General features: G+C 43.8%; 1 protein-coding gene across 1 annotated transcript in view; it reads left to right on the plus strand.

Annotated features, from left to right (window-relative positions):
* The window catches only part of CSMD2 (CUB and Sushi multiple domains 2), a 667,758-nt gene that overhangs the window by 624,952 nt on the left and 19,552 nt on the right, over nucleotides 1-23,254 (plus strand). The window contains exons 56-60 of the mRNA XM_033838419.2: nucleotides 10,448-10,621; nucleotides 14,688-14,870; nucleotides 18,994-19,170; nucleotides 20,374-20,553; nucleotides 20,942-21,115. Of these exons, the coding sequence (XP_033694310.1) occupies nucleotides 10,448-10,621; nucleotides 14,688-14,870; nucleotides 18,994-19,170; nucleotides 20,374-20,553; nucleotides 20,942-21,115 (888 nt within the window). The remainder of the gene's footprint in view (nucleotides 1-10,447; nucleotides 10,622-14,687; nucleotides 14,871-18,993; nucleotides 19,171-20,373; nucleotides 20,554-20,941; nucleotides 21,116-23,254) is intronic.

Consider the following 23,254-nt stretch of genomic DNA (forward strand, 5'->3'; position numbering starts at 1 on the left):
ACTCACAATGATCACCCGTGCCTTCTGACAGGATGGTCCATATCAAAGAACAGCCCTCCTCTGTGTGTGTGTGTGTGTGTGTGTGTGTGTGTTCACGATGACAGTCACTGTGTCTGCTCTACGGATGTCACAGAGCATCTTGGGCCCTGTTGGGTTAGTTGCCACACCAATTCTCACGCTTTGTTCCTGGCTACAGGCTTATTCTCTTTCCTCTCTAGTGCTGCCACCAACCTCTTCAGCCTCCAGGGTTCCCTTCCTTCAGGGGTCCCGGCTGCATAGCGGGACACTGTCTCCCATGTTACACCCTCCTTGCTTTTCCAGAAAGAAAACACATGAACCTCTTTCTCTTGAAAGACTGAAGCAGAAATGCCACGGACCCTGGAGGCAGACCGACCTGGATTTGAATTCTGGCTCTGCCACTAAACATGCTGTGTGGTTTGAAAGAAGTCCATTAACCTCTCAGATCCTCCATTTCTTCATCTGTAACAATGATGCTAATGCCTCTTCCATAGGGTTATTAGAGGATTAAGTGAGAACATCCATTAAAAGTGCCTAGTACAATATGTCTGGTATATAGTAGCTACTCAATAAACAATAACTGCTTTAACTGTAATTAGGAAAAAATATGGGGACACCATGTGGGGAAAAAAAGGATAGGGGAGGCACTCAGAACCCTGACACCTGGTGGCTAGCCTCACACATCCTGAAGAGAAAATCCGTTCCCTGGGCTCCTGATCTCTTCTCTTGTTGCTAATGATGAACCCTGTGGGTTACTCTCTCCCCTCTCTTCCCAGTAGTAGAGGTGAAGATGCAGTCCCGAGGGACTGATGGGCATTGAGCTGGTACCATTCAGTAGTCCTCTTATCTGTGGTGGGTCATACATATTTTGTAGGCCCCCCAGTCTGGATGACTCCATCTCGTTATGCCCTTGTGCCTCTAGGTATGATAGGAGTCTGGTACAGCTACTCACCTGCCCATATTTCGCTTGCTTGAGGACCCCAACCTGGCCATCCAGCCCCGTTTATGACTGACAAGTCATCTGGGGTTGGAAATGGACAGCCACCTGAGTACAGTGGTGACAGCTGAGATTCAGAGTGCATGGTGGTTTCAAATTGCTGTATCTTCTGGTAAAATGAGGCTTTTATCATAATCAAGTGACCCTATCTATGTTAATTTTTTGCCCCAAAGCTTATTTTATCTGATGTTAATATTGATATAATTAATATATCATTACATCAATATTATCTATAATCATTTCCTTAGGAGGATTTAATCCACTTCCATTTTTCTTCCTTTTTTTTGTAGAGAAATATAATTCACATACCAGAAAATTCACTTTTAGAGTATATTATTCGGTGATTTTAATATATTCACAAAATTATACAACCATCACCACTATCTAATTCCAGAGCGTTTTCATCACCCCAGGAGGACACCCTTTAGCAGTCACTTCCCATTGCCCACCACCACTCTATCCCCCGGTAACCATACTTTCCATCTGTGACTTTGCCTATTCTGGACATTTTATATAAGTGAAATTATGTGTGTGGCCTTTTGTGTCTGACTTCTTCCACTTAGCATAAGGTTTTCAAAGTTCATCCATGTTGTAGCATGTATCGTTTACTTCATTCCTTTTTATGGCCAAATATTATTCCATTGTATGGATACACTGCATTTTGTTCATCCATTCATCAGTTGATGGACATCTGGGTTGTTTCCACTTTTTGGATATTATGAGCAATGCTGCTGTGAACACTTATGTACAAGTTTTTGTGTGACCATATGTTGTCAGTTCTCTTGAATATATACCTAGGATGAAATTGCTGGGTCATATGGTAACTCTGTGTTTAATTTTTTAAGGTTCACTGTTTTCTAAAGTGGCTGCACCATTTTACATTCCCATGGGCACTGTATGAAGGTTCCAGTTTCTCCATAGCCTCATGTACACTTGTTATTGTCCATCTTTTTTATTACAGCCATTCTAGCAGGTGTGAAGTGGTATCTCATTGTGGTTTTGATTTGCATGTCCCTAATGACTAATGATGTTGAACATCTTTTTATGTGCTTATTGGCCATTTGCATCTCTTCTTTAGAGAAATGTCTATTCTTTGCGCATTTTTTAATTGGGTTGTTTGTCTTAATATCTTTTGATTTAACTGTTCTTTATATATTCTGAATACTACACCTCTGTCAGGCATATAATTTGCAAACTTTTCTCCCAAAGGTAATTCTGGATGATGTCCTTTGATGCATGAAAGTATTGAATTTTAATGAAGTCTGAGTTATCTATTTTCTCTTCTGTTGCTTGTGCTTTTGAAGGAATATTTAAGAAACCACTGCCTAATCCAATGTCATATCATAATCCAATATCATGTCATCTGTGAAAAAACATAATTTTACTGCTTTCTTTCCAACCTGATGCCTTTTATTTCTTTTTCTTACATAATTGCCCGGCTAGAACCTTCAGTACAATGTTGAATAGAAGTGGCAAAACAGACATTCTTGTCTTGTTTCTAGTCTTTGGAGTAAAGTCTTCAGTCTTTCACCGTTAAGTATGATGTTAGCTGTGGGATTTTTGCAAATTCCCTTTATCAGATTGAGGAAGTTCTCTTCTACTCCTAGTTTGTTGAACATTTTTACCACGAAAGGGTATTGGATTTTTTCAAATGATTTTTCTGCGTCTATTGAGATGATCATGTGGGGCTTTTTTTTCCTCATTCTATTAATATGGTGTATTACATTGATTGATTTTCATATGTTGAACAACTCTTGTGTTCTTGGAACAAATCACTCTTGGTCACGGTAAAATTCATCTTAATATGCTACTGGATTTGGTTTGCTAGTATTTTGTTGAGGATTTTTGCAACTGCATTCATAAGGAATATTGGTCTGTAGTTTTCTTTCTTTATGATATCTTTTGCTTTGGTATCAGGACAATGCTGGCCTCATAGAATGAGTTGGCAATTGTCCGTCTTCTTCTATTTTTAGGAATAGTTTGAGAAAGACTGGTATTATTTCTTCTTTAAAATTTTGGTAGAATTCATCCGGTCCTGGGCTTTTCTTTGTTAAAATTTTTTGATTATTGATTGTTTCTACTTATTTGTTATAATTCTCTTCAGATATTTCATTTCTTCTTGAGTCACTTTTGGTAGTTTGTGTGTTTCTAGTAATTTTTCCATTTCATCTAGGTTATCTAATTTATTGGTATACAACTGTTCATGTTCTGTAAGTAAAAACTTACAGAAGTTTTTACTTCTGTAAACTCAGTTGGTAGTAATGTCTCCACTTTCATTCCTGATTTTAGAATTTGAATCCTCTCTCTCCCCCCGTATCTATCTCTCTCTCCCTCCCTCTCTCTCTGGCTCTCTCTCTCTCTCATCAGACTAGAACATTTGTCAATTTTCTGACCTCTTCAAAGGACCAACTTTTAATTTTGTTTATTTTCTCTATTGTTTTTCTATTTCATTTATCTCTGCTCTAACCTTTTTTATTTCTTTTCTTCCATTTGCTTTGCTCTTCTTTTTCCTAGTTTATTAGAGGGGAAGGTTAGGTTGTTGGTTTGAGACCTTTCCTCTTTTTAATGTAGGCAATTACAGTTATAAATTTCCCTCTGAGCACTGCTTTCACTGTATCTCATAAGTTTTGGTATGCTATGTTTTCGTTTTTGTTCACCTCAAGTATTTTCTAATCACTCCCCTGATTTCTTCTTTGACCTACTGATTATTTAGGAGAGTGTTGTTTAATTTCCATATATTTGTGGATTTTCCAAATTTCCTTCTGTTATTGGTTTCTAGTTTCATTGCATTTTGGTTGGAGAACATACTTTGTATGATTTCTGTCTTTTAAAATTTATGGAGATTTATTTTTCTTAGCTAGATAATTATTGAATGTTTTACCATTCAATAATTATCTTTTTAGTTAAGCTGAGGTTTAACTGTTCATTGAGTTCCTATTTCCAATTATTTATTTGGCATTTGAGAAATCAAGGCAATATTTGTTTTTCAAATTTGCTTAATTATTTCCATAGTGTATTGTTCCTATGTAAACGTGTTCTTTTTTTATATTTAACATATTAAATATACTTACTATGTATTCTATATCTGATACTTCCAATATCAGCGTCTTTTCAAGTCTAGTTCTGCTACTGTCATTTCTGCTGCTTCTCACTCTTGGTGACTTGTTTCTCATTGTTTTATTATGTTTACATTATGATCTTTTGTTTGACTGATCTTAATCTGTGGGAATCAGGAACCAAGCTCTCAGTCTGGTAGAAGCCAATGCCTAAAAACAGGCTAGGCATTCTCTCTCTCTCTCAAAAAAAAAAAAAAAGTGGCTAATGCTCAACAATTGCTGGTATTTTTTACTACAGAAAGCCAGCGGTCACTTCTTTTTCTCTTTGGGTTTTACATGGTGCCAAACTCTGCTTATAGTAATCACTGACACCACCACATTAGTTTTTATTAGAGACACAGAAACCAAAGGACCGACCAGTTCTTTTTGGAGTAGATTTTCCCAAAGCAGACCCCATTCAAAGACAGCAATGTTTATTACTTCCTCTAAATATGAACTTCAGCAAGATTCCCATAAAAGGGATATACTAGCATCAGAATCCAATTAGCCTATTCACTTGTTGAAGGGGGAAAACATAGACGTTTTCCCTGAGATTTGGTGAGACTATTTCAAAAACACCAGCCCTGAGGAACTTCCACTGGCTGTAAGTCTCTAGGTCCCGGGTGACTCCCAGTAAAATAATTTTCACTGATGTTTCATGGTTATCATGATATTATTTTAGTGGACTAATTGCATTTCTACTCCTAGAAGATCCCATTACCTGTGAATAGGATTGTGACAAATTGAAGATGACTGTACATATCCCCTAGTCAACCATGTCAGTCAGCTGTTCCTTCCAGGTGAAGGCAAACTGCTTTAATTAGTGTGGACATGCAGGGACCAAGGAAAATGCATGATCCGTATCTATGTTATATGCCGCTTCCCTGCTAAAGTGCTTTAAGAAACAGTGGAAGCTCTGGAGGTGGCTGGCCATTAGTCCAACTCTCATACTTATGGTTTAGGAACCAGGGTGCGGGGCTTTTTCATTTTGCCATCGGACTCAGCATAGTCCGCACCCAATCATGAATTGCTGATTTATATTATTGTTCTTTTTTTTTTTTTTATGGTACGTGGGCCTCTCACTGCTGTGGCCTTGGAGCGCAGGCTCAGCGGCCATGGCTCACGGGCCCAGCTGCTCCACAGCATGTGGGATCTTCCCAGACTGGGGCACGAACCCATGTCCCCTGCATCGGCAGGTGGACTCTCAACCACTGTGCCACCAGGGAAGCCCTATATTATTGTTTTTTGCTTAATTACAATTTTATACTTTCTCAATCCCCTGTTATATGTGTATCCTGTGTAATGCAAGAAAATCTGCTACTATTAGGAGTGCTAAATACCTATCTTGCTGATTTTTATGTACACATTTAAGCTTAATACATAGTTAGCAGCTAGAGAGCCACTGCAGAAACTGGAATGATCCAAAGAGATCCCATTTGGACATGGGCATGAACATTAAAAACATTAATCTTTTATATCGACAGATTGAGAAATGCAGCAACAGCTATTCACCTTGTCTTTGTTCTTCGCCTTCTAGATTTTTATGCAAACATGCAATGAATGCAAGTTGTTTCTCTTTATTGTTATCATATGTCCTTTTCTTGTTTCTCCTTATCCATAGCAGGCAGATTGTATTGTCATTAATTTTTCTTTTGTCACAAGCATCATTATTGTTGACTTTTTCCTCCTTTAAAAAAACAAACCACAGGAAGGGAATAAAACAATAAAGTATACTGTAGTTGTTAATTTTACAGACACCCAAGTAGCTAGATCAAGCCAGTAATGAAAAAATAATTTCTGGCATTGCATATACATTTTTAGAGATTATTAGATATTACCATAATTGAACACTACCCTCAAATTCCCCAAAGAAACATTTTAAAGCCAAATAAGAACATCAGAAAAAACAACCAGCTGCTGTCACAGAAATCATTACGGGTAACCAACATAAATGTGTACATATGTACACTAATAGACATGAACAGAAATGTTCTTATCAGCATTATTCATGAGTCCAAAACCAGAAACAACCCCAACATCCATCAATAGGAAATGGATGATAAAGGTGGTATATTCCCACAGTGGTGTGACAGTCAACCTATTCATACCTTTATGTAGCATATGCCTACATTGTACCAGGGTTGGTCTGTGTAAAGTGATGTGACTTGCAAAGCTAGGTTATAAGAGCTATCCCACCTCCACCTGGCTTTCTTGGATCAGTCACTCTGGGGGAAGCCAGTCGAGCCTTCAGATGAATGCAGCCACAGTCAACATCCTGGCTGCAACTTATGAGGGAGTCTGAGTCAGAGCCACCTGCCAAGCCACTCCCAAATTCCTGACCCACAGAAACCATGATCAGTAATGCATTTATTGTTGTCTAAGCTTTGGGGCAATTTGTTACACAGGAAGAGGTAACTAACACAAATGGTAAACTATATAGCAGAAGTCAGCAAACTTTGGCTCCTGGGCTAAATCTAGCCTATGACCTATTTCTGTATGGCCCTTGAGCTTAGAAGAGTTTTTATTTTTAATACTTTTAAAATATTGTACAAAAAAAAAGAAACAGAAGAATATGCAACATAGACTGTATGTAGCCTCAAAACCTAAAATAATTACTGTCTGGACAGTAATTAAAGAAAATGTTTGCTGACCCTGGTATACAGCAATGATAATGACCTACTGTTATATACAGCGTAGACGAATGTCACAGACATAAAGTTGAGTGAAAGAAGCCAACACAAAAGAATATATACTATATGGTTCCATTTAAATAAAATTCAAGAACAGGCAAACTAATTAATGGTGTATGAAGTCAAGATAGTAGTTTAATTTGAGGAGGGAAGAAGAGAGATAGTGATAGAGAGGGCGTGAAGGGGCTTCTGAGGCACTGGTGATATGCTTTTCTTGATCTGGGTAGTGTATTCACTTTGTGACAATTCATTAAGCTCTGTTTTTATGGTTATTGTGTTTTCTATATGTATGTTGCATTTCCATTAAAAAAGAATTTTTTTGAAAAATCATTTCAGAGTTAAAATTGGACAATTTCTGGAAGTCCAGAAATTTCTAGTAAACACTCATAGAATCATTTAAATTATAATTGGGGACTCCATTCCTTCCAGAATGAGAGAATTCATCAGCAGTATTAAAGCAGTACTGCAGAAGGGAGTCAGTTACAGTGCTTGAGAGTGTGCCCTCTGGAGTCAATCTGCCAGGTTTCAAGAACTAATTCTACTGCTGAACAGGCCTGTGACCTTGCAGAAGTTACTCTGCCTCGCCATGCCTCATTTTCTTCATCAGGAAGGTGGAGATTAAAACAGTGCCTACCTCAAAGGGTTGTCTTGAGGAATAGATAGTGTAATCCTTGGAACTCACTGTATTAGTTACCTATTGCTATGTAGTAAGCCATCTCAAAACTTAAAATAGCATCTATTTTTGTTTTCTCACAATTCTAAAGGTCAGGAATTTAGGTGAAGCTTAGCAGATATATTAATCTGGGTTCTCCAGAGAAACAGAATCAAAAACCAATAGGATATATATATATTTTTTACATATATTTTATAGATAGATAGAATATATAGTATATATAGATATGTAATAAGATCTATATCTATATAGATTTAGATATATGATTTTACCTATATATCTGTACCTATAGAAACCATAAGCCATCTATATATCTGCCTCTAAATATAATATATAATATATATTAAAATTATATGAGCCAATTCCTTATAGATATAGATAGAGATATAAATATAGATAGATAGATAGATAATAAGGAATTGGCTCATACAGTTTTGGAGGCCAAAAAGGCCCCAGATCTGTAGTGCACAAGCTGGTGACACAGGAGAGCAGATGGCAGAGTTCCAGTCTGAGTCTGAAGGCCTGAGAACTAGATAGAGCCAACGGTATAAATTCCAGTCCAAGTCTGAGTCCAAAGGCAGGAGAATATTGATGTCCCAGCTCAAAGACAGGCAGAGAGAATTCTCTCTTACCCCACCTTTTTGTTCTATTCAGGCCTTCATGTGATTGGATGAGGCCCACCCACACTGGGGAGGGCAATCTGCTTTATTCAGTCTAGTCTACCAATTCGAATGTTAATCTCATTCAGAAACCCTCACAGATACACACAGAATAATGTTGGACCAACTATCTGGGCATCCTGTGGCCTAGTCAAGTTGATACATTAAATGAACCGTCCCAGCAGGGCTGGCTCATCTGCACCCAGCGTGGTTCAGTTAGGACTGGAGGATCCAAAATGGATCCAAAATGACCCCGCCTACATGTTTGAGGACTCGTGGCTGGCTGTTCTCCACGTGGCCACTCTCTCCAGCAGGATGACACGTGGTCTTCTTTACTTGGAGGCTGGGTTCCTAGAGAAAAAGAGGAAGTTAAAGGATCTCTTAAGCCAGAGCTCAGAATTCCTAAAACGACATTCTGTTGATCAAAGCAAGTCCCAGGCCAACCCAGGTTCAAGGAGGGAGGAAATAAGAGACTCTACATCTGGGAGTGGGAAGAGTGGTAGGCCTGTGCCAGGATGAGTTGTGGTGGCTGTCTTCGCAGACAGACAGCCCTTTGGCCACCAGAGTACATATCCTTCCCAGTTGCATGCCAGACCCCAAGGTTTAGTCTGTCCAAATCACCAGCATCTCTTCTTGAACTACTGCATCAGCCCCCTCTTTTCTTGCCCCGCCGTAGAATGTTCTCCACACAGTAGCCAGAATGATCTTGTTAAAATGTAAATCAGATCACATCACTCCAGTGGGGTCCTATCATGCTTGTAATAAAGTCCAAATTCTATGCCATAATCTGGCTCCCAGTAACCTCTCCACCCTTGTCTCCTTCAGTTCTTTCCTTGTTTGTTCTATTCCAGCAACCCTGGCTTTCTTAATGTTTCGCGAACACCCCAGGCTCATTCCGGCCTCTGGGCTTTTCCACTAGATGTCCCTTCCCTCAGAATGCTCTTCCCCCAGATCTCACATGGCTGGCCTTTTCACATCACTCAGATCACTGCTCAAATGTTGCCTCAGAGAGATCTTCCCTGACCATCACCATCCTACTCAAAATCAGCTGCTCACCCACCCTGAGCACCCCTTTCCTGATGCAGCTTTATTTTCCTTCATAGCAACCCCTAGAATTACCTGTTTTCTTATTCATGGTCTCTCATCCTCACTAGAACATAACCTCCATGAGAGCATGGACTTTGTTCTCCCAAACACGTATAACATTGCCTCGCACCCAATACACATGTGTTGAGCAAATGAAAGAGCCTGGGATCAACCGTGGCAAGAACAACGGCAAGGCAGACCCAGCGACATCGACAGCACTGTCCTGCCGTGGCCCGTACGTCTCAACTCTGCACTCTAACCCCATCACTGGTTTCCACAGTTACACTTTGGTGTCTCAGGAAAGGGAACTTGCAACAGAAGAGGACAAGTTGGAGACAACTGATGTGGGCAGCTGTGCGATGCCTTTGGCGAGGACTCTAACTGGCCCTCATTCTGGATCCTGTCGCCAATGCCGACAGTCTCAGGGTGACAGATCACCCCTTTGTCCTTTTTTTAATTAATTTTTTATTATAGTTGATTTACGATGTTGTGTTAGTTTCAGGTGTACAGCAAAGTGAATCAGTTATATATATACATATATCCACTGTCTTCTAGACTCCACCCCACGTAGGTCATTACAGAGCACCGAATAGAGTTCCCTGTGCTATACAGTAGGTTCTTATTAGTCATCGATTTTGTATACAGTAGTGTGTATATATCAGTCCCAGTCTCCCTGTTTATCCCCTCCTTTCCCCCTTGGTAACCATGTTTGTTTTCTACATCTGTGACTCAATTTCTGTTTTGTAAATAGGTTCATTTGTACCATTTTTTAAGATTCCACATATAAGCGGTATCATATGACATTTTTCTTTCTCTGTCTGACTTATATGTAGTTATAGGTACACTATATGTACCGCCTTTCTGCCAGAGACCTCTTGGTATGTCGTATGGCAGTGAGGAAATAGGGAGAGGTGAGCACAAGAGGCAAGAAAGAGAAGAAACGGATATTACTGTGTCCCTACTGTGTGCTGAGCAGTTTCACATGTATTATCTCATTCAGCTCTTAAAACAACAGATATCGCTCTGCAGTTCACAGATACGGAAGCTGGACAGCGAGGTGGGTAGGCATTGTCTGCTGATGCTGAGTGGCTGTGCCAGCAGGAAGTTTGCTTCAGTAGATACCCCAGCTTCTCTTCTTCTCCGCCTGTCGCCATGAAAAGCCTAGCACGTGTCCTGTGATGATCCATCCTGGTGCAGAGTTGCTGAGAGATGTTTGCTCTTCCCCACAGTGGTGTCCTGTGGCCATCCAGGCTCCCCGCCCCATTCCCAGATGTCCGGGGACAACTATACCGCAGGGGCGGTTGTGCGTTACAGCTGCACCAGCAAGCGGACTCTCGTGGGAAATGCCACCCGAATGTGTGGGCTGGATGGACACTGGACTGGCTCCCTCCCCCACTGCTCAGGTATGGGCTCTGGTGTGGGAGAAGGGGGTCCAAAGGAACACCTGGCTGGGAGGCGAGCGAGCTCCCGAGGGTGTGAGTGTGACAGATGGACGGGAGGGAAGCAGCCCTTTGGAGCCCTCATCGCATCCCTCCCAGGCAGAGAGCACGGCTATCAGAGATCCCAACTGGACTTCAGCCCTTGGTGGTCTGAGCCCAGCTTCATGCCCTCAGTCAGCGCTGGCCAAGCCCATACAGCCAAGAGATTGCAAAACTAGTGAAGACGCAGTTTGTGAGGTCACCCTATGGCCAGAGTCCTGTCCAGACCTTATTACCATGAGGTCCCAGGAATAGTCCTAGCCTTCCTGTTGTTCGGCCCAGGTCCAAACCCCCTCCTGTGTTCTCTTCTTCCCTGTTATGGACTGCTGGGCCCCAGCCTGCTTCCCTTTCTGTATCACCACCTCTCCCATTTGTCCTGTGTCCTGACTGCCCAGTGAATACAGTTCTTCCCTTTAGCACTAACACACCAGCCCCTAGACGTTTCCTATGAATGAGTTTGTTTTCCTCTTAATCTCTATGGGGACGCGGAGAGATGTTATCAACACAGCACATGTAGGGAAGTGTCCATATTTCCAGATATTCATCTGTAATGTCATAAAAGAACAAAATATTTGAAATTGAATTGTCCCACCAATGAAGAAACCACTAAGGAAAAAAGTTAGCACACCACAGCTTTCTTTTCTTTGGGGTGAGCCTGCCTGGCCCCAAGAAGGGATGCCACATGGGATGTTGCGGGCAGCTGTTCATGTAGCTTGCCGTTCCTCAGGGGACCTACCATGGCACTGAAATTAACCCCTATGCCTTCCCATGCCAGATGCCCTCTAGAGGTAAGGATCCTGACCTCCTCCTAATATAGAAAGAAGCCTTCTCCTCAAAGTGGGACTTCACCCACAAGATGTGCAGCTGCTCTTGCAGTTTGAAGTTCCCAGATGAGCCTGTCTTCCAAAATGTAGGGCACGGCCGGAATACCCACCAGATATTAGTTAGGGCTCCTAAGAAGGAAATTCCCGAAGCACTGGCCACTGCTGCAAAGGGTGGTGGGCTGCCCAGGACAATCCCAGACACATCACTCTGTTAACACCCCAGGCTTTGGCCTCTCACCCTCATTAATCTCATTAATCACCCAGTTCATGAACCGGCAGGACTAGGTATGAGCCACTGGGACTCCTTTAGCTTATTAGCTGGGCCCCAGACTCCTGTCTGTTTGGACTTGTATTGGAAGTGTCTTGGGGAGGCTGGCATGGGGACGACAAGGATCATGTATATCGAGGCCTCCAGAGTTGTCCACAGAGCAAGTTCCAGGAGGAAGAAGTATTCCACAGAAGAAAGGCATGCGTTTCGCATCCAGATGCCCATCCAAGCGTGCATTTGCCCCCGTCTCTTTGGTGACCAGTCCCTTTTGCATAAAGTCCTCCCTCTAGACGTTTCTCTAGGACGTGGGACTAATGGTGTTCTTAAGGTCTGTTTTATGTATTGGGGGATCTTTGTTCTCCATGGGAAAAGGAAGTGCAAGGTAGGGGAGGAAGAAATCAGAAAGAAAGGCTTCGGCGTCTCCTACCCATTAGCATATGTAACCCAACCACACAGTGTGTCTCCTGGCCCAGAAGCACAGAATCCGAAGTCTTTTCTCCCAAACTGTGATTTTCCTTCTCTGAAGTTGTTTTGGTGAAGGCTGTGAAATGACATACCGGAAATATTCCAGAAACAATTCTTATAGGTAACGAAGCTAGAAAACCTCTAAAACCTTTTCAACCCTGAGATTTCATAATTTTGTGACTACCTAAGTCTTGGTTCTGCATGTGGAAGCAAAGACCCTTCCTTGGCCACATCAAAGGTCAAGGGGAGACTAGAAACACGCTGACACCTTGGGAACATGAAAAAGTAAGAAGCAGAAAAGAACCTTCAGAAGACATGGACCTCACTCATTAGGGGATATGTTGCGTTAAGCTGTTTGATCCCCAATCCTGAATATTCTGAAGAATAGTTTGCAATCTTACTTCTCCCGTGTCTTCTTCAAGGATGACAGACACTTAGGAGAACAGTATCATGGGCAGAGCTTTCTGGAGACCTCTGAGGACAGGAGTAGAAGGGATTCCATAAATACTAAGGCTGAGGAATGAATGAATCTTAAATACCTTAGATAAGGAAGTGAAGGTGGAAAAAAATAGGTGATTAGGAAGTAACGCTAGATCTGTACTAGTGAGTGGGATATAATTCCACCAGTGATACAGATATCATCTTTTGCAACGTCATCTCCCGTCAGCCTTAAAAGATACACATTCAGGAGTTCCCGGGTCAGATGTTCAAACCTCATTCTGTACAGTCAGTGCACCCAGATGGTGCATAACAGGAGTCGTAAGTCCCTGGGCCATAAAGGACATTGCAGAGATTTCTGGCATTTGAGACACGCTTCAGGAAGTTCATTGCCTACCTCTGCAGTGTCATCATCTTGCTGATGTACCTCTTCAGTAAAGAGTCAACAGTATGCCCCCATGGTACAGTGTTCTGTCCCAGACTTCCTTATATCGTTGAAACAGAGGCCAAACACAGCAGTGGGGACTGTTCTGTCCGATAATGCCCAGGACCCGGGAGTCCACCCTCAGGCCTGTTGTGTAATAGTGCTGAGGCCAGCTAGCCAGTGAGGGAGAGCGAGCGACTCACCATCTGGGCTGCCTTCAAGGGGACCCTGTCCTGCCTGTTGCATGAGCTACAACCTGGAAAACGTCAAAAGATAAGAAAACCTGGCCAAACGTTATAGGCTTTGTTTTTTCAAGTGTTGGAGTTGAAGGCTGAATGAATCCCCCTCCCATGGTAAGGAGCAGAATGGGGAACATGGGGTTGTATAGTGTTCTCATATTCTGAGACTAGACTGGAAAAGGAAATAGTCCCCAAACTGAGAGGAAGATACATCAGCAGTGGATGGTGGGGTACACATGGCTTAAGCCACCTGTGGTCAAGATGTTACTATCGATGCCTATACACGTGGATCCACGAGGAGGTGCATTCCACATCAATGGGAAACTTTATTTTCTCATGGAGTTGCCATTCCTTCATTTTCTTCCTCCTTCCTCAAGCTTACCATGGCCTAGGCTGATCCAGTGGTGTCTCCCGTGCATCTCCGTATTCTGAGATGCGCTGGTTCGCACAGGCACTAGGTCTTGTAGCTTTATCTCCTGTTCTCCACTTTCCCCCACCTCTTGGGTCCTTAAAACTCTCCTGGGTCGGGTTTGCACAATAAGCCAGATAAATGCAGAAATATGGCAGGAGGCATGGGGCAAAGAAAGGATGAAATGAGGGATCTAAGATATGTAATCTAGAGCTCACCTGTATTGCGCAATTTGTGAATAGAAAATCCTCAATTAAAGGCCCAGGATCAAGGTTCAAGCTGGGCTGTTGAGCAGAAACTCTGCTAAAAAGTTGGAACTTTTTTCTCTCAGCAGTGGGAAGCCAGTGGAGCTAATTCAGCAGGAAAGAACCAAAATCAGATTGTGGTTGTGGTTGTTCATTGCTAAGATTTAAGGATAAAGTGAAGATAGACTAGAGGGAGAGTTTGAGAGGAAGGGACATTAGTTAGGAGGCTCCGGCAATGTAGTTCAGGAGAGAGACGTTGCACATCTGAGCTAAGACAGTGGAACTGGTAATGGAGAGGGTACCAGATCAACAGATGGTGGAGAAGAGGTGAAAGGGAGAAGGCCAGCTTGGACCACGGGCATCCCACGCTGGCACAAGCCAAAGAACAAAAAGGCATGACTTCCTCCACAAAGCTTTCCCTCTGCCTTCTTTCTTCCCTTGCCTCATGGTCCCCAGGGACCCACACATGACCTCAGCCCTCTGTGTCCTTTGATCACTGAGCGCTAAGGCAGGAGCCTGTCCTGGTGACTCAGGCTAGGCACATGGTCAGTTTCACCGCCCTCGTTCTTAGGGCCCACTGCCCTTCCTTAGCATCAGCCCAGCATCTTTCTCTCTCCAAGTCCTCCACTGCCTTTCCTGCCATGCTAAAAACAACGGGTTTTTTGGTTCTGGTCCATAGGAACCAGCATGGGAATCTGTGGTGACCCTGGCATCCCAGCCCATGGCATCCGTTTGGGAGATAGCTTTGCCCCGGGCAGCCTGATGCGCTTCAGCTGTGAAGCTGGCCACATGCTCCGGGGATCGTCGGAGCGAACTTGTCAAGCCAACGGCTCGTGGAGTGGCACGCAGCCTGAGTGTGGAGGTAATGTATGTGACCATTCTGCTTCTCCCCTCTGCTGGCCCCAGGATCTTCCCCCGTTTTCCTACGCCCTAGCACCTGCCCTCACATACACAGATAAAATGCAGGGCCCCATTTGAACCCTTGGCCTGGTGAATAGTGGGCATCAACAAAGAGTTCATGTTCATCTCATTAGTAATCCAAAGGCAAACATATTCCCCACTTACCTAAGAAGGGAAGACACCAGGATAAACTAAGTTAAGCACATTTGTGTATTTATTTCCATACAGTTTCATTCAACAGCTGTGTGCCAAATACTGTAGTATAGGCTAGAGACACAATGGTGATGGAGACAGACCCACCTTGCCCTCTTGGAGCTTACAGTTTAAGGGAAAACACTGTGTTTAAATAGCATCCGAAGTGCCAAAAGAAATACAGATCCAGCTTTTAAAAATCCTTTAAAAGTAATATAAGCTCTTAATGATGGTTCCTGAGGTAGGCCCAGTAGGGAAAATATATTTCTCCACGCACTCCTAAATTTCTGGAAAAAAAAACAAAACTCTTTTTTAAAACCTCTCTCCCTAACGTCCAATGTTTTGTACCTGCTCCCCAAATTTCTCCCTCCCTCTCTCCCTCTCTCTCTCTCTCTCTCTGTCTCTCCCTCTCTCTCCCCCCCTCTCTAAAATACAACTTGCATAGCACTCTGCTAGTTAGGAAGCAGTTTAACAGTAAGATTGACTGAGGTGTTGGAAGAGGAAGGACGCAATATGAAATCGTCATCTAGCAAGAGAGGAGTGGGAATGGAATAGGGAAATGTATACTTGCCAGGCAGCACCGAGGGCTCATTAAGGTAAGAGCCATTGACATAAAGTGACAGTAGTCAGCATTGGTCTGGGTTTTTGTTCAAACACATTTAGCTACATAGTTTCAGGCACAGGGTGGGTGAAGCATTAGGTGTAGGGTTGGGGTTTTATTAGGCAACTAAGACATTGAAAGAAAGTGGCAAGGAAGATGAGGGTATACACAAAGCAGTGATTATGATAAATCTTAGCATCTAAGCTGGGTAAGGAGGGGACGGGTTTATGAGTGGAGTAAGAGGCTGTGAAAAGGTGGTAGGATCAGTGGATCATAGGTCCCAATCACCAGAGGACAAATTCCAGAGGGAACGAGCTAAAGAAATAAGAGGCATGGGCTTCCCTTGTGGTGCAGTGGTTGAGAGTCCGCCTGCCAATGCAGGGGACACGGGTTCATGCCCCGGTCCGGGAAGATCCCACATGCCACGGAGCGGCTGGGCCTGTGAGCCATGTCCGCTGAACCTGCGCGTCCGGAGCCTGTGCTCCGCAACGGGAGAGGCCACAACAGTGAGAGGCCCGCATACCACAAATAATAATAATAAAATAAAATAAAAACGGCAGTGGTTAGAGAATGGGCTGCATGAAATTGAGATTGTGGCATAGTCCTGAAGAGCAAGGGGAGATGCTCTGTCCCGTGATCAGGGGACACCAATGATAGAAATGGAGTCAGTGCCTTCGCCCACTTGTCTTTCCAAAGTCCTGCCTTTGTGGGTGTGCAAAGTTAGTTTTTATAGGATTTCCTAGGCATAGTAAGAGAGGTTTTGTGGTACTGAGAGAGCGTTTTGGCAGGGGGAGAATTTAGTATATTCTCAAATATCCACTGTGACCCAGGTTCCCTTTCTTGCCACTCAGGTCCCAGGATGGAGTCAGCCATCAATGTCAGGAGTGTTCAGGGAACAGAAAGTGGGCAGCTGAGAGTTTGGACCTGGAAGCAAATATTTGTTGAGTGAGTGTATGTGTAACATGTACACAGCTCTTTGTGACTTCCCTTGGCAAGCGCCCACTTATCTTTTAAGGCTCTACTCAAATTCTTATCTCCAGCCCCAATAAACTGCTCTCTTTTTAATGCTTTTTTTCCTTCAAGTGTAGCACTTATTACATCATATTTTAACTCATCTGTTTATAGGTAGGTTCTTAAGATAAACTGGGCTCCTCAAGGGCCGGGGACATGGCTTGGTCACCACTGCATATCCAGCACCTAGGCAGCACAAATACTTGTTGAGTGGATGGATGATAGGGTCTATCTGTTGTGCTAATTACACAGGAATCATTTTGTAGATCTGACTCTGGGACTATGTAAATGTTGTACACACTTACAAAATAAAATTAAATGAAAGATTAGAAACAAGTACTCTCCGAATATCAAATCAAAATGGAAACAAATGAACTTAACTATGTATCAAGTTGGTGATTTAATAACCCAGAGAATTATTTCAATTGACTTGAAAAAATGAAATCTGACTATGATACATATATCCTGAGGACAAAGAACTACAATGAAATCTTAAACTGTTTTTTGCAATCATATTGCTAGTAATAAAACTGGTATTACTATTCTGAAACTATTATGTATATAATACCATAATATATATGGATAAAACAAGTTAAAAATATTTATTGTCATTAAGAACCAAGATTTTGGGGCTTCCCCGGTGGCGCAGTGGTTGAGAGTCCGCCTGCCGATGCAGGGGACACGGGTTCGTGCCCCGGTCCGGGAAGATCCCACATGCCGCAGAGCAGCTGGGCCCGTGAGCCATGGCGGCTGAGCCTGCGCGTCCGGAGACTGTGCTCCACAACGGGAGAGGCCACAACAGTGAGAGGCCCGCATACCGCAAAAAATAAAAAAAATTTCAAAAAAAAAAAAAAAAAGAACCAAGATTTTCAACATAAAAGGGATAGCATAGAAAAATCAAAATTTTAAGGAAAAACTCAATTCTAAACTTGGCTTGGTAATATCAGCATAAAGTCATAATGTATTTTCAATTTGAAAAGTTATTTTCCCAGCCTAAAAGTCTAGAATCAATGACCAGCTCAGTAGCGATGAGTACCCTTAATGCCCAGATTGTAGTTTTTAAATCCATTGCCCATTCAAAGGAACCAGAGCTCTTTAGAGAAATGGCTGATTCCAGGACTGGGGCAGGATATATGCAAGGTGAACATAGAAAATCTTGTCATCACAACAAGGAATGTACCAAACACAAGTGGGTCATGTCAAAGGAACTCAGGAGCCAACTTGAAGGGGTTCCCACTAGTCAAAGATGGGATAATTTGAGCGTCAATAAGAATAAAAGAGGCAACAGATGGAAACATAACAAATAAATTCGAATCTGTGAATTCAAATATTGTCCTTTGGAGCTTGCTAGGGAACCAACTCATTGTTCTCACGTCTGACTTAAAAAAAAAGAAATCAAGCATTAATCCAGCCGTCCTACATGAACTCTATTTCTGGGTAAGCAAATATTTGATGATGGACAAGTTCTTAAACACTAGCTAAAGCAGAAAGAATTATAGAATTAGAATGTCACCATTTCTATCCCCTAATGAAATAACCAATCTGGTCAACAATATTTAATTTCTGGTAAAACCATTAAGTGACAAGTAACAGGAATTTTATAATGCCAGATGAGGCAGGCAGACCCGACCCACTGGTCAGCCTCAACATCACTAACAAGGAAACAGCCAGACATTCTGTGCCTCCCGATGCGATGTGATAAGAAAAACACAAAACCTTTGAAAAGTACCTTTGCCAAAGAGTAGAACTTGACTACAGTAAGTACAGGGGACAGAGGAATATGCTGAACAATGCCTCGTTGGTGCAGTTAGTAAAATCCAGAAAGTGGGAGATTCTACCGGATAAAGGCCCTGATTTGTGTAACAGATAAGTTGTAGGAGAGGGTAATCCAGTAATCTCTGGATTCAGAGTCTTAGAGACATGCCATCCAAATGTCACGTGTGGACTGTATTTGGATCGTGATTCAAACAAATCAACTGTGAAAAAGAGACAGAAACGCTAAGCACTGATTTGACATTTGGTGATATTAAGGAATTGTTTAAAATTTCAGGTGTGATAATAAAACAGATATAGTCTTTCATTTTTAGAAATCATAAAAAAATCCCTACAGGTCTCTCCTCCCCTTCTAAGGGGGAGATGATCCGACATGAAAGCATCCCAAGAGGCATTTCAATCCACAGGGTCCTTACATAGCACGAGGTCTCCAGTCTGGGCAGGGCCCAGCCCCCCAGAGGATGCCTGCTCTTGTTCTGATGAATAATGTGTCCTTTCGGCTTCCTAGTGATCTCTTGTGGGAACCCCGGGACTCCAAGCAATGCCCGAGTCATGTTCAGCGATGGCCTGGTTTTCTCCAGCTCCATCGTCTATGAGTGTCGGGAAGGCTACTACGCCACAGGCCTGCTCAGCCGGCACTGCTCGGTCAATGGCACCTGGACAGGCAGCGACCCGGAGTGCATAGGTGAGAACCTCTGGGCTCCATGGCAAATGGTGGCCAAGGCAATCGGGCTTCTCCGTGCCAAAGAAGAAGGCTGTCTGGAGGAGACTGGGAAGGCTGGCTGACATGGTGGGACTTGACCCTGAATGAGAATCATACAAATAGCCTCCACTTACTGGGCACATGGTATGCGACAGCCACTGAGCTCAGTGCTTTGTTTCACATGCATCACATCTTCTGATTCTCACCACAACCCCATGAAGTAGGTACTGTTAGCTCTACTTCATGTATGAGACAACTGAAGCTCAGAGAGGTTGAGAATATATAATTATTTGCTATCTCTCAGACTCTAGCCAGTTCCTTGGGCTTTCTTTTTCTCTTTTAGGGCAAACCCCCAGTGTTCAGCCTGATTCTCTTTCCACCTTAAAGCTGCTGCCATCTACCATCTTTGTTAGTTCCTTCTCTCCCTTGGACCCATCCCCACCCCAGCCTGGCTCCCCTTTCTTGCTTCTCTTAAGGGCAGCTCCAGACCCTTTTCCTTGAAAAGCAAATCACTGTGGGGCCCAGATGGAAGGAAGTGATAAGATAAGGGAATCTGACAACATTCTCCCTTTCAAAATCCTAGCTGTGATTTCAGGCTCCATTTGAAATCCCCTGTCAAGTTCACTTTTGTTCTGAGGCCAGAGCTCACCAAACCCCACCCTCACTTGATACCATAACATCGGTATGACCACTGCATCGGTCACAAGACCCTGCTCCTAGGCCACTGGACCCACAGAGGTCTCCTGGGCAGAAGAGCAGGCAGTAAGATGCCCCTTCCAGCGACAAATTGTCTTATGTGGTCCGTCCGCACATCTTAAGCTCTTCAGCCTGGAAACGTCCCTCTCCTCGGACCCCAGCCTCATTTATGAAGCGAGCCGTCTGGATACTTCCTCTTAGAGGTGTGGGCTTTAAATGAAAAAGATGGGTTTCCCAGCCCAGGTTGCTGGGGTGCGTAAGGATGGTGCGGGCAAGGATGGGGGGTGTAGGACAGCCTTTGCAAGCAGACTTGGCTGCGGGGACTTAGAATGGATGGTGCCCGACTAGGAACCGGGGAGGGGACAGGACACCCCTACCCTGACAGCTTTCCTTCCCAGACACGTGCAGGGAGTGATAGGGATGGCGTTGGGGTGCTGGGGAGGGGGGGCCTGTGCTCAGAGTGAACAATGCTCTATCTCCTCATCCTAGTCATAAACTGTGGCGACCCTGGGATTCCAGCCAATGGCCTCCGGCTGGGCAGTGACTTCAGGTACAACAAAACTGTGACCTACCAGTGCATCCCTGGCTACATGATGGAGTCACATAGGGTGTCCGTGCTGAGCTGCACCAAGGACCGGACGTGGAACGGCACCAAGCCGGTCTGCAAAGGTGTGTCTGGGGGCTTCGGATGCGGACACAGGGGCAGAGAAGGTACAAAAGTCTTGAACATCCAGAAGGGAGGGTGTGATGAGGCAGAGCCCTAACATCTTATCGGGGGGGTGTGCACGGTGAGGAGTGGTCCCTGAACATCTGCAGGGAGGGAGCGGGAAGGTCCTGGGCCTTGAACATTGAGGACAGGGCCGTGCAGAGAGGAGTGGGTTGTCCTAAGGTGCAAAAAGAACAAGCTCCCAAAGGAAGAGGGGGCGTTCCTGCTTCCTGCCGCTTAGCCCAGACTCCCAGCAGGCACAGGGAGCCAGTGATGTCAGTGCCGGCGGCCATCAGGGCCTCGTTTCCCCCGGGGCAGCCCCAGCACTCAGCCTGCTTTGGTCTCCCCCAGCTATCATGTGCAAACCGCCTCAGCTCATCCCCAATGGGAAAGTGGTGGGGTCCGACTTCATGTGGGGCTCAAGCGTGACGTATGCCTGCCTGGAGGGGTACCAGCTCTCCCTGCCTGCGGTGCTCACCTGCGAGGGAAACGGGTCCTGGACTGGAGAGCTGCCTCAGTGTTTCCGTAAGTCGCTCACGGGGGCCTCCGAGGCATCCCATCTGCTGGCTCCATCCTCTTCCCTCCTCTGCTGCTCTGCTTCCAGAGCTCTGCTGCTAGGAGGCCTAGAATGGAGGTTCCCGGCCCCAAATCAGGGAGGAGCTTTGTCAAAGACACTATTAAAGAAGGAAGGGATTTTAAAGGAAGAATATGAGACTATCTTAATTGAGCCCTGGCTCCTCTCACCGTGTGGAGTCACAGTGGAAGGAAATTAAGCCAGAGATAAGGGAGGTGTTTCTTAACCTGAAAGGTTGTTAACTGGATGAGCTAGAACCCAAAACTGGGGTGATAGACAGGAAAGCAGGGCAGTGCTAGAAACATGCCTGTCTTCAAGGAAAATACCCTGCACAGAAGAGATGCTGGGGCCCTTGTGATTTTCTGGTGAGAGAGTTATTTCTGACCTACCTGGCCCGATTGTGTCTCAAAGAGCCTCAAGTCCACGCCAGGGCTCATTTCTTACCGAGTCCCCCAGAGAAGCAGGTTCCAGGTCACTTTTTCTTGCCTTACCCCATAATCTGGCTCTGGAACTTGGACAAACAGTAGGACCTATTTTTTCTTTCTACTTGGCATTTATCTAATGCTGCAGAAAACTATCAACTACACATGACACTGTTTGGGGACCTCTGAAAATTTACTTCAGTTTGGGAAATTTCAGCAGAGACAAGGGCCAGTGAAAGTGGACACAGGAAAGGCAGCATGTGGTGTGTGGTTAACCCCTTAGACCTTCGTATTCCTCCAGGGAAATATTAGGAAGAGAGCAAGGCTCCAGGTTGGGTCTGGACTCAGAAACCTTGCTTTTTGTCTTGAGAAATAGCTGGATTGCTTTCTAACAATGAATTATGGTTATTGTTAAAAAAAAACCCAAAACTGTACTATGTCCAAAAATACAAAGAAGAATGAACCCTCATTGAACCCTCACTTCCCAAAGATAGCCATAGTTAGGCTTGTCATACTTCCACACAATCACTATGCATGTTTGCATGTATAGCAGTATGTATGCAATTTTCTATAAATGGTATTGAATCGTGCTCTTCACAATTTGTATTCATTCACAGGCCATCAGCCCCTTGCTCTATCAATACATACTAATCTATACATCATCATTTTTAATGGCTTTAAAGAATTCCCTTGTTATATATGCCATAACTGGTTTAATCTTCTCCTACTGGTGATGAAGTTGGGTTTCTCCAACTTAATCATGTTAGAAGCAGTTCTGCAATATATAGCCTCGATCGTAGCATTTCTTTATGCCTGTGTTGAAGTCCTAGGAGTGATGATTCTGGGCCAACTGGTGTGCACGCTATACATTTTGACGCATGTTGCCAAACTGTCTTCTAGAAACGGTGTCCCAGTTTACGCTCCCACCAGCAGTTGATGAGAAGATTTCTTGACTCACACCCTCACTACCAGTTGATTTTTGCCAATATTCTTAATATTTACCAGCCTGAGGAGTTTTAAAAGATATCTCATTGTTTTAATTGGCATCACATTGCTTCTTAGCCAAACTGAGCTGCTCTGTGTCATCCACTCGTATTTCTTATTGAGTTGCCTCTTCCTGGGTGTGGTGACTTCCAATTGGCTCAGCCTTTAACTGACTTCTGATTGCTCCATCCAGACTCCGCAGCTTCCAGGGCCAGGCTTCCATCTGATCTCGCATCTGACTGTGAACCTCATGACTCTATGTAAAGACATACACACACACCATAGCATAAAGAAGGTTCCTCACGCTTGAAGTGATGTCTTGGGGAACTTGGCCTTCCACAGTCAGTTTTTAAAGATACTCTCTGCTGATCCGAATGAAATGGGCACACTCAGATACTGCTCACTGCAGGGTAAATACACAGTCCACGGAAAGACATTTGGCAATACGCATCAAGAGCTGCGAACACACTCAAACCCTTAAGGATGGGAAGTTCACTCCTAGAAAATTCCCCTAAGAAAATAATACAAGTTAAAGAAAAGCCATAAGTAACTTTACAATAATAGAAAATGCCTAACGTGAGGGTTAGGATAATCATGTTACACCATCTCATTGCAAATTTACATAGCCAATAAGTGATATTGATGTCATAAACACGGGAAATGTGTACAGAACGTCAAGTGAAC

Source organism: Tursiops truncatus, chromosome 1 (genome assembly GCF_011762595.2).
Source record: "Tursiops truncatus isolate mTurTru1 chromosome 1, mTurTru1.mat.Y, whole genome shotgun sequence".
NCBI lineage: Eukaryota > Metazoa > Chordata > Mammalia > Artiodactyla > Delphinidae > Tursiops > Tursiops truncatus.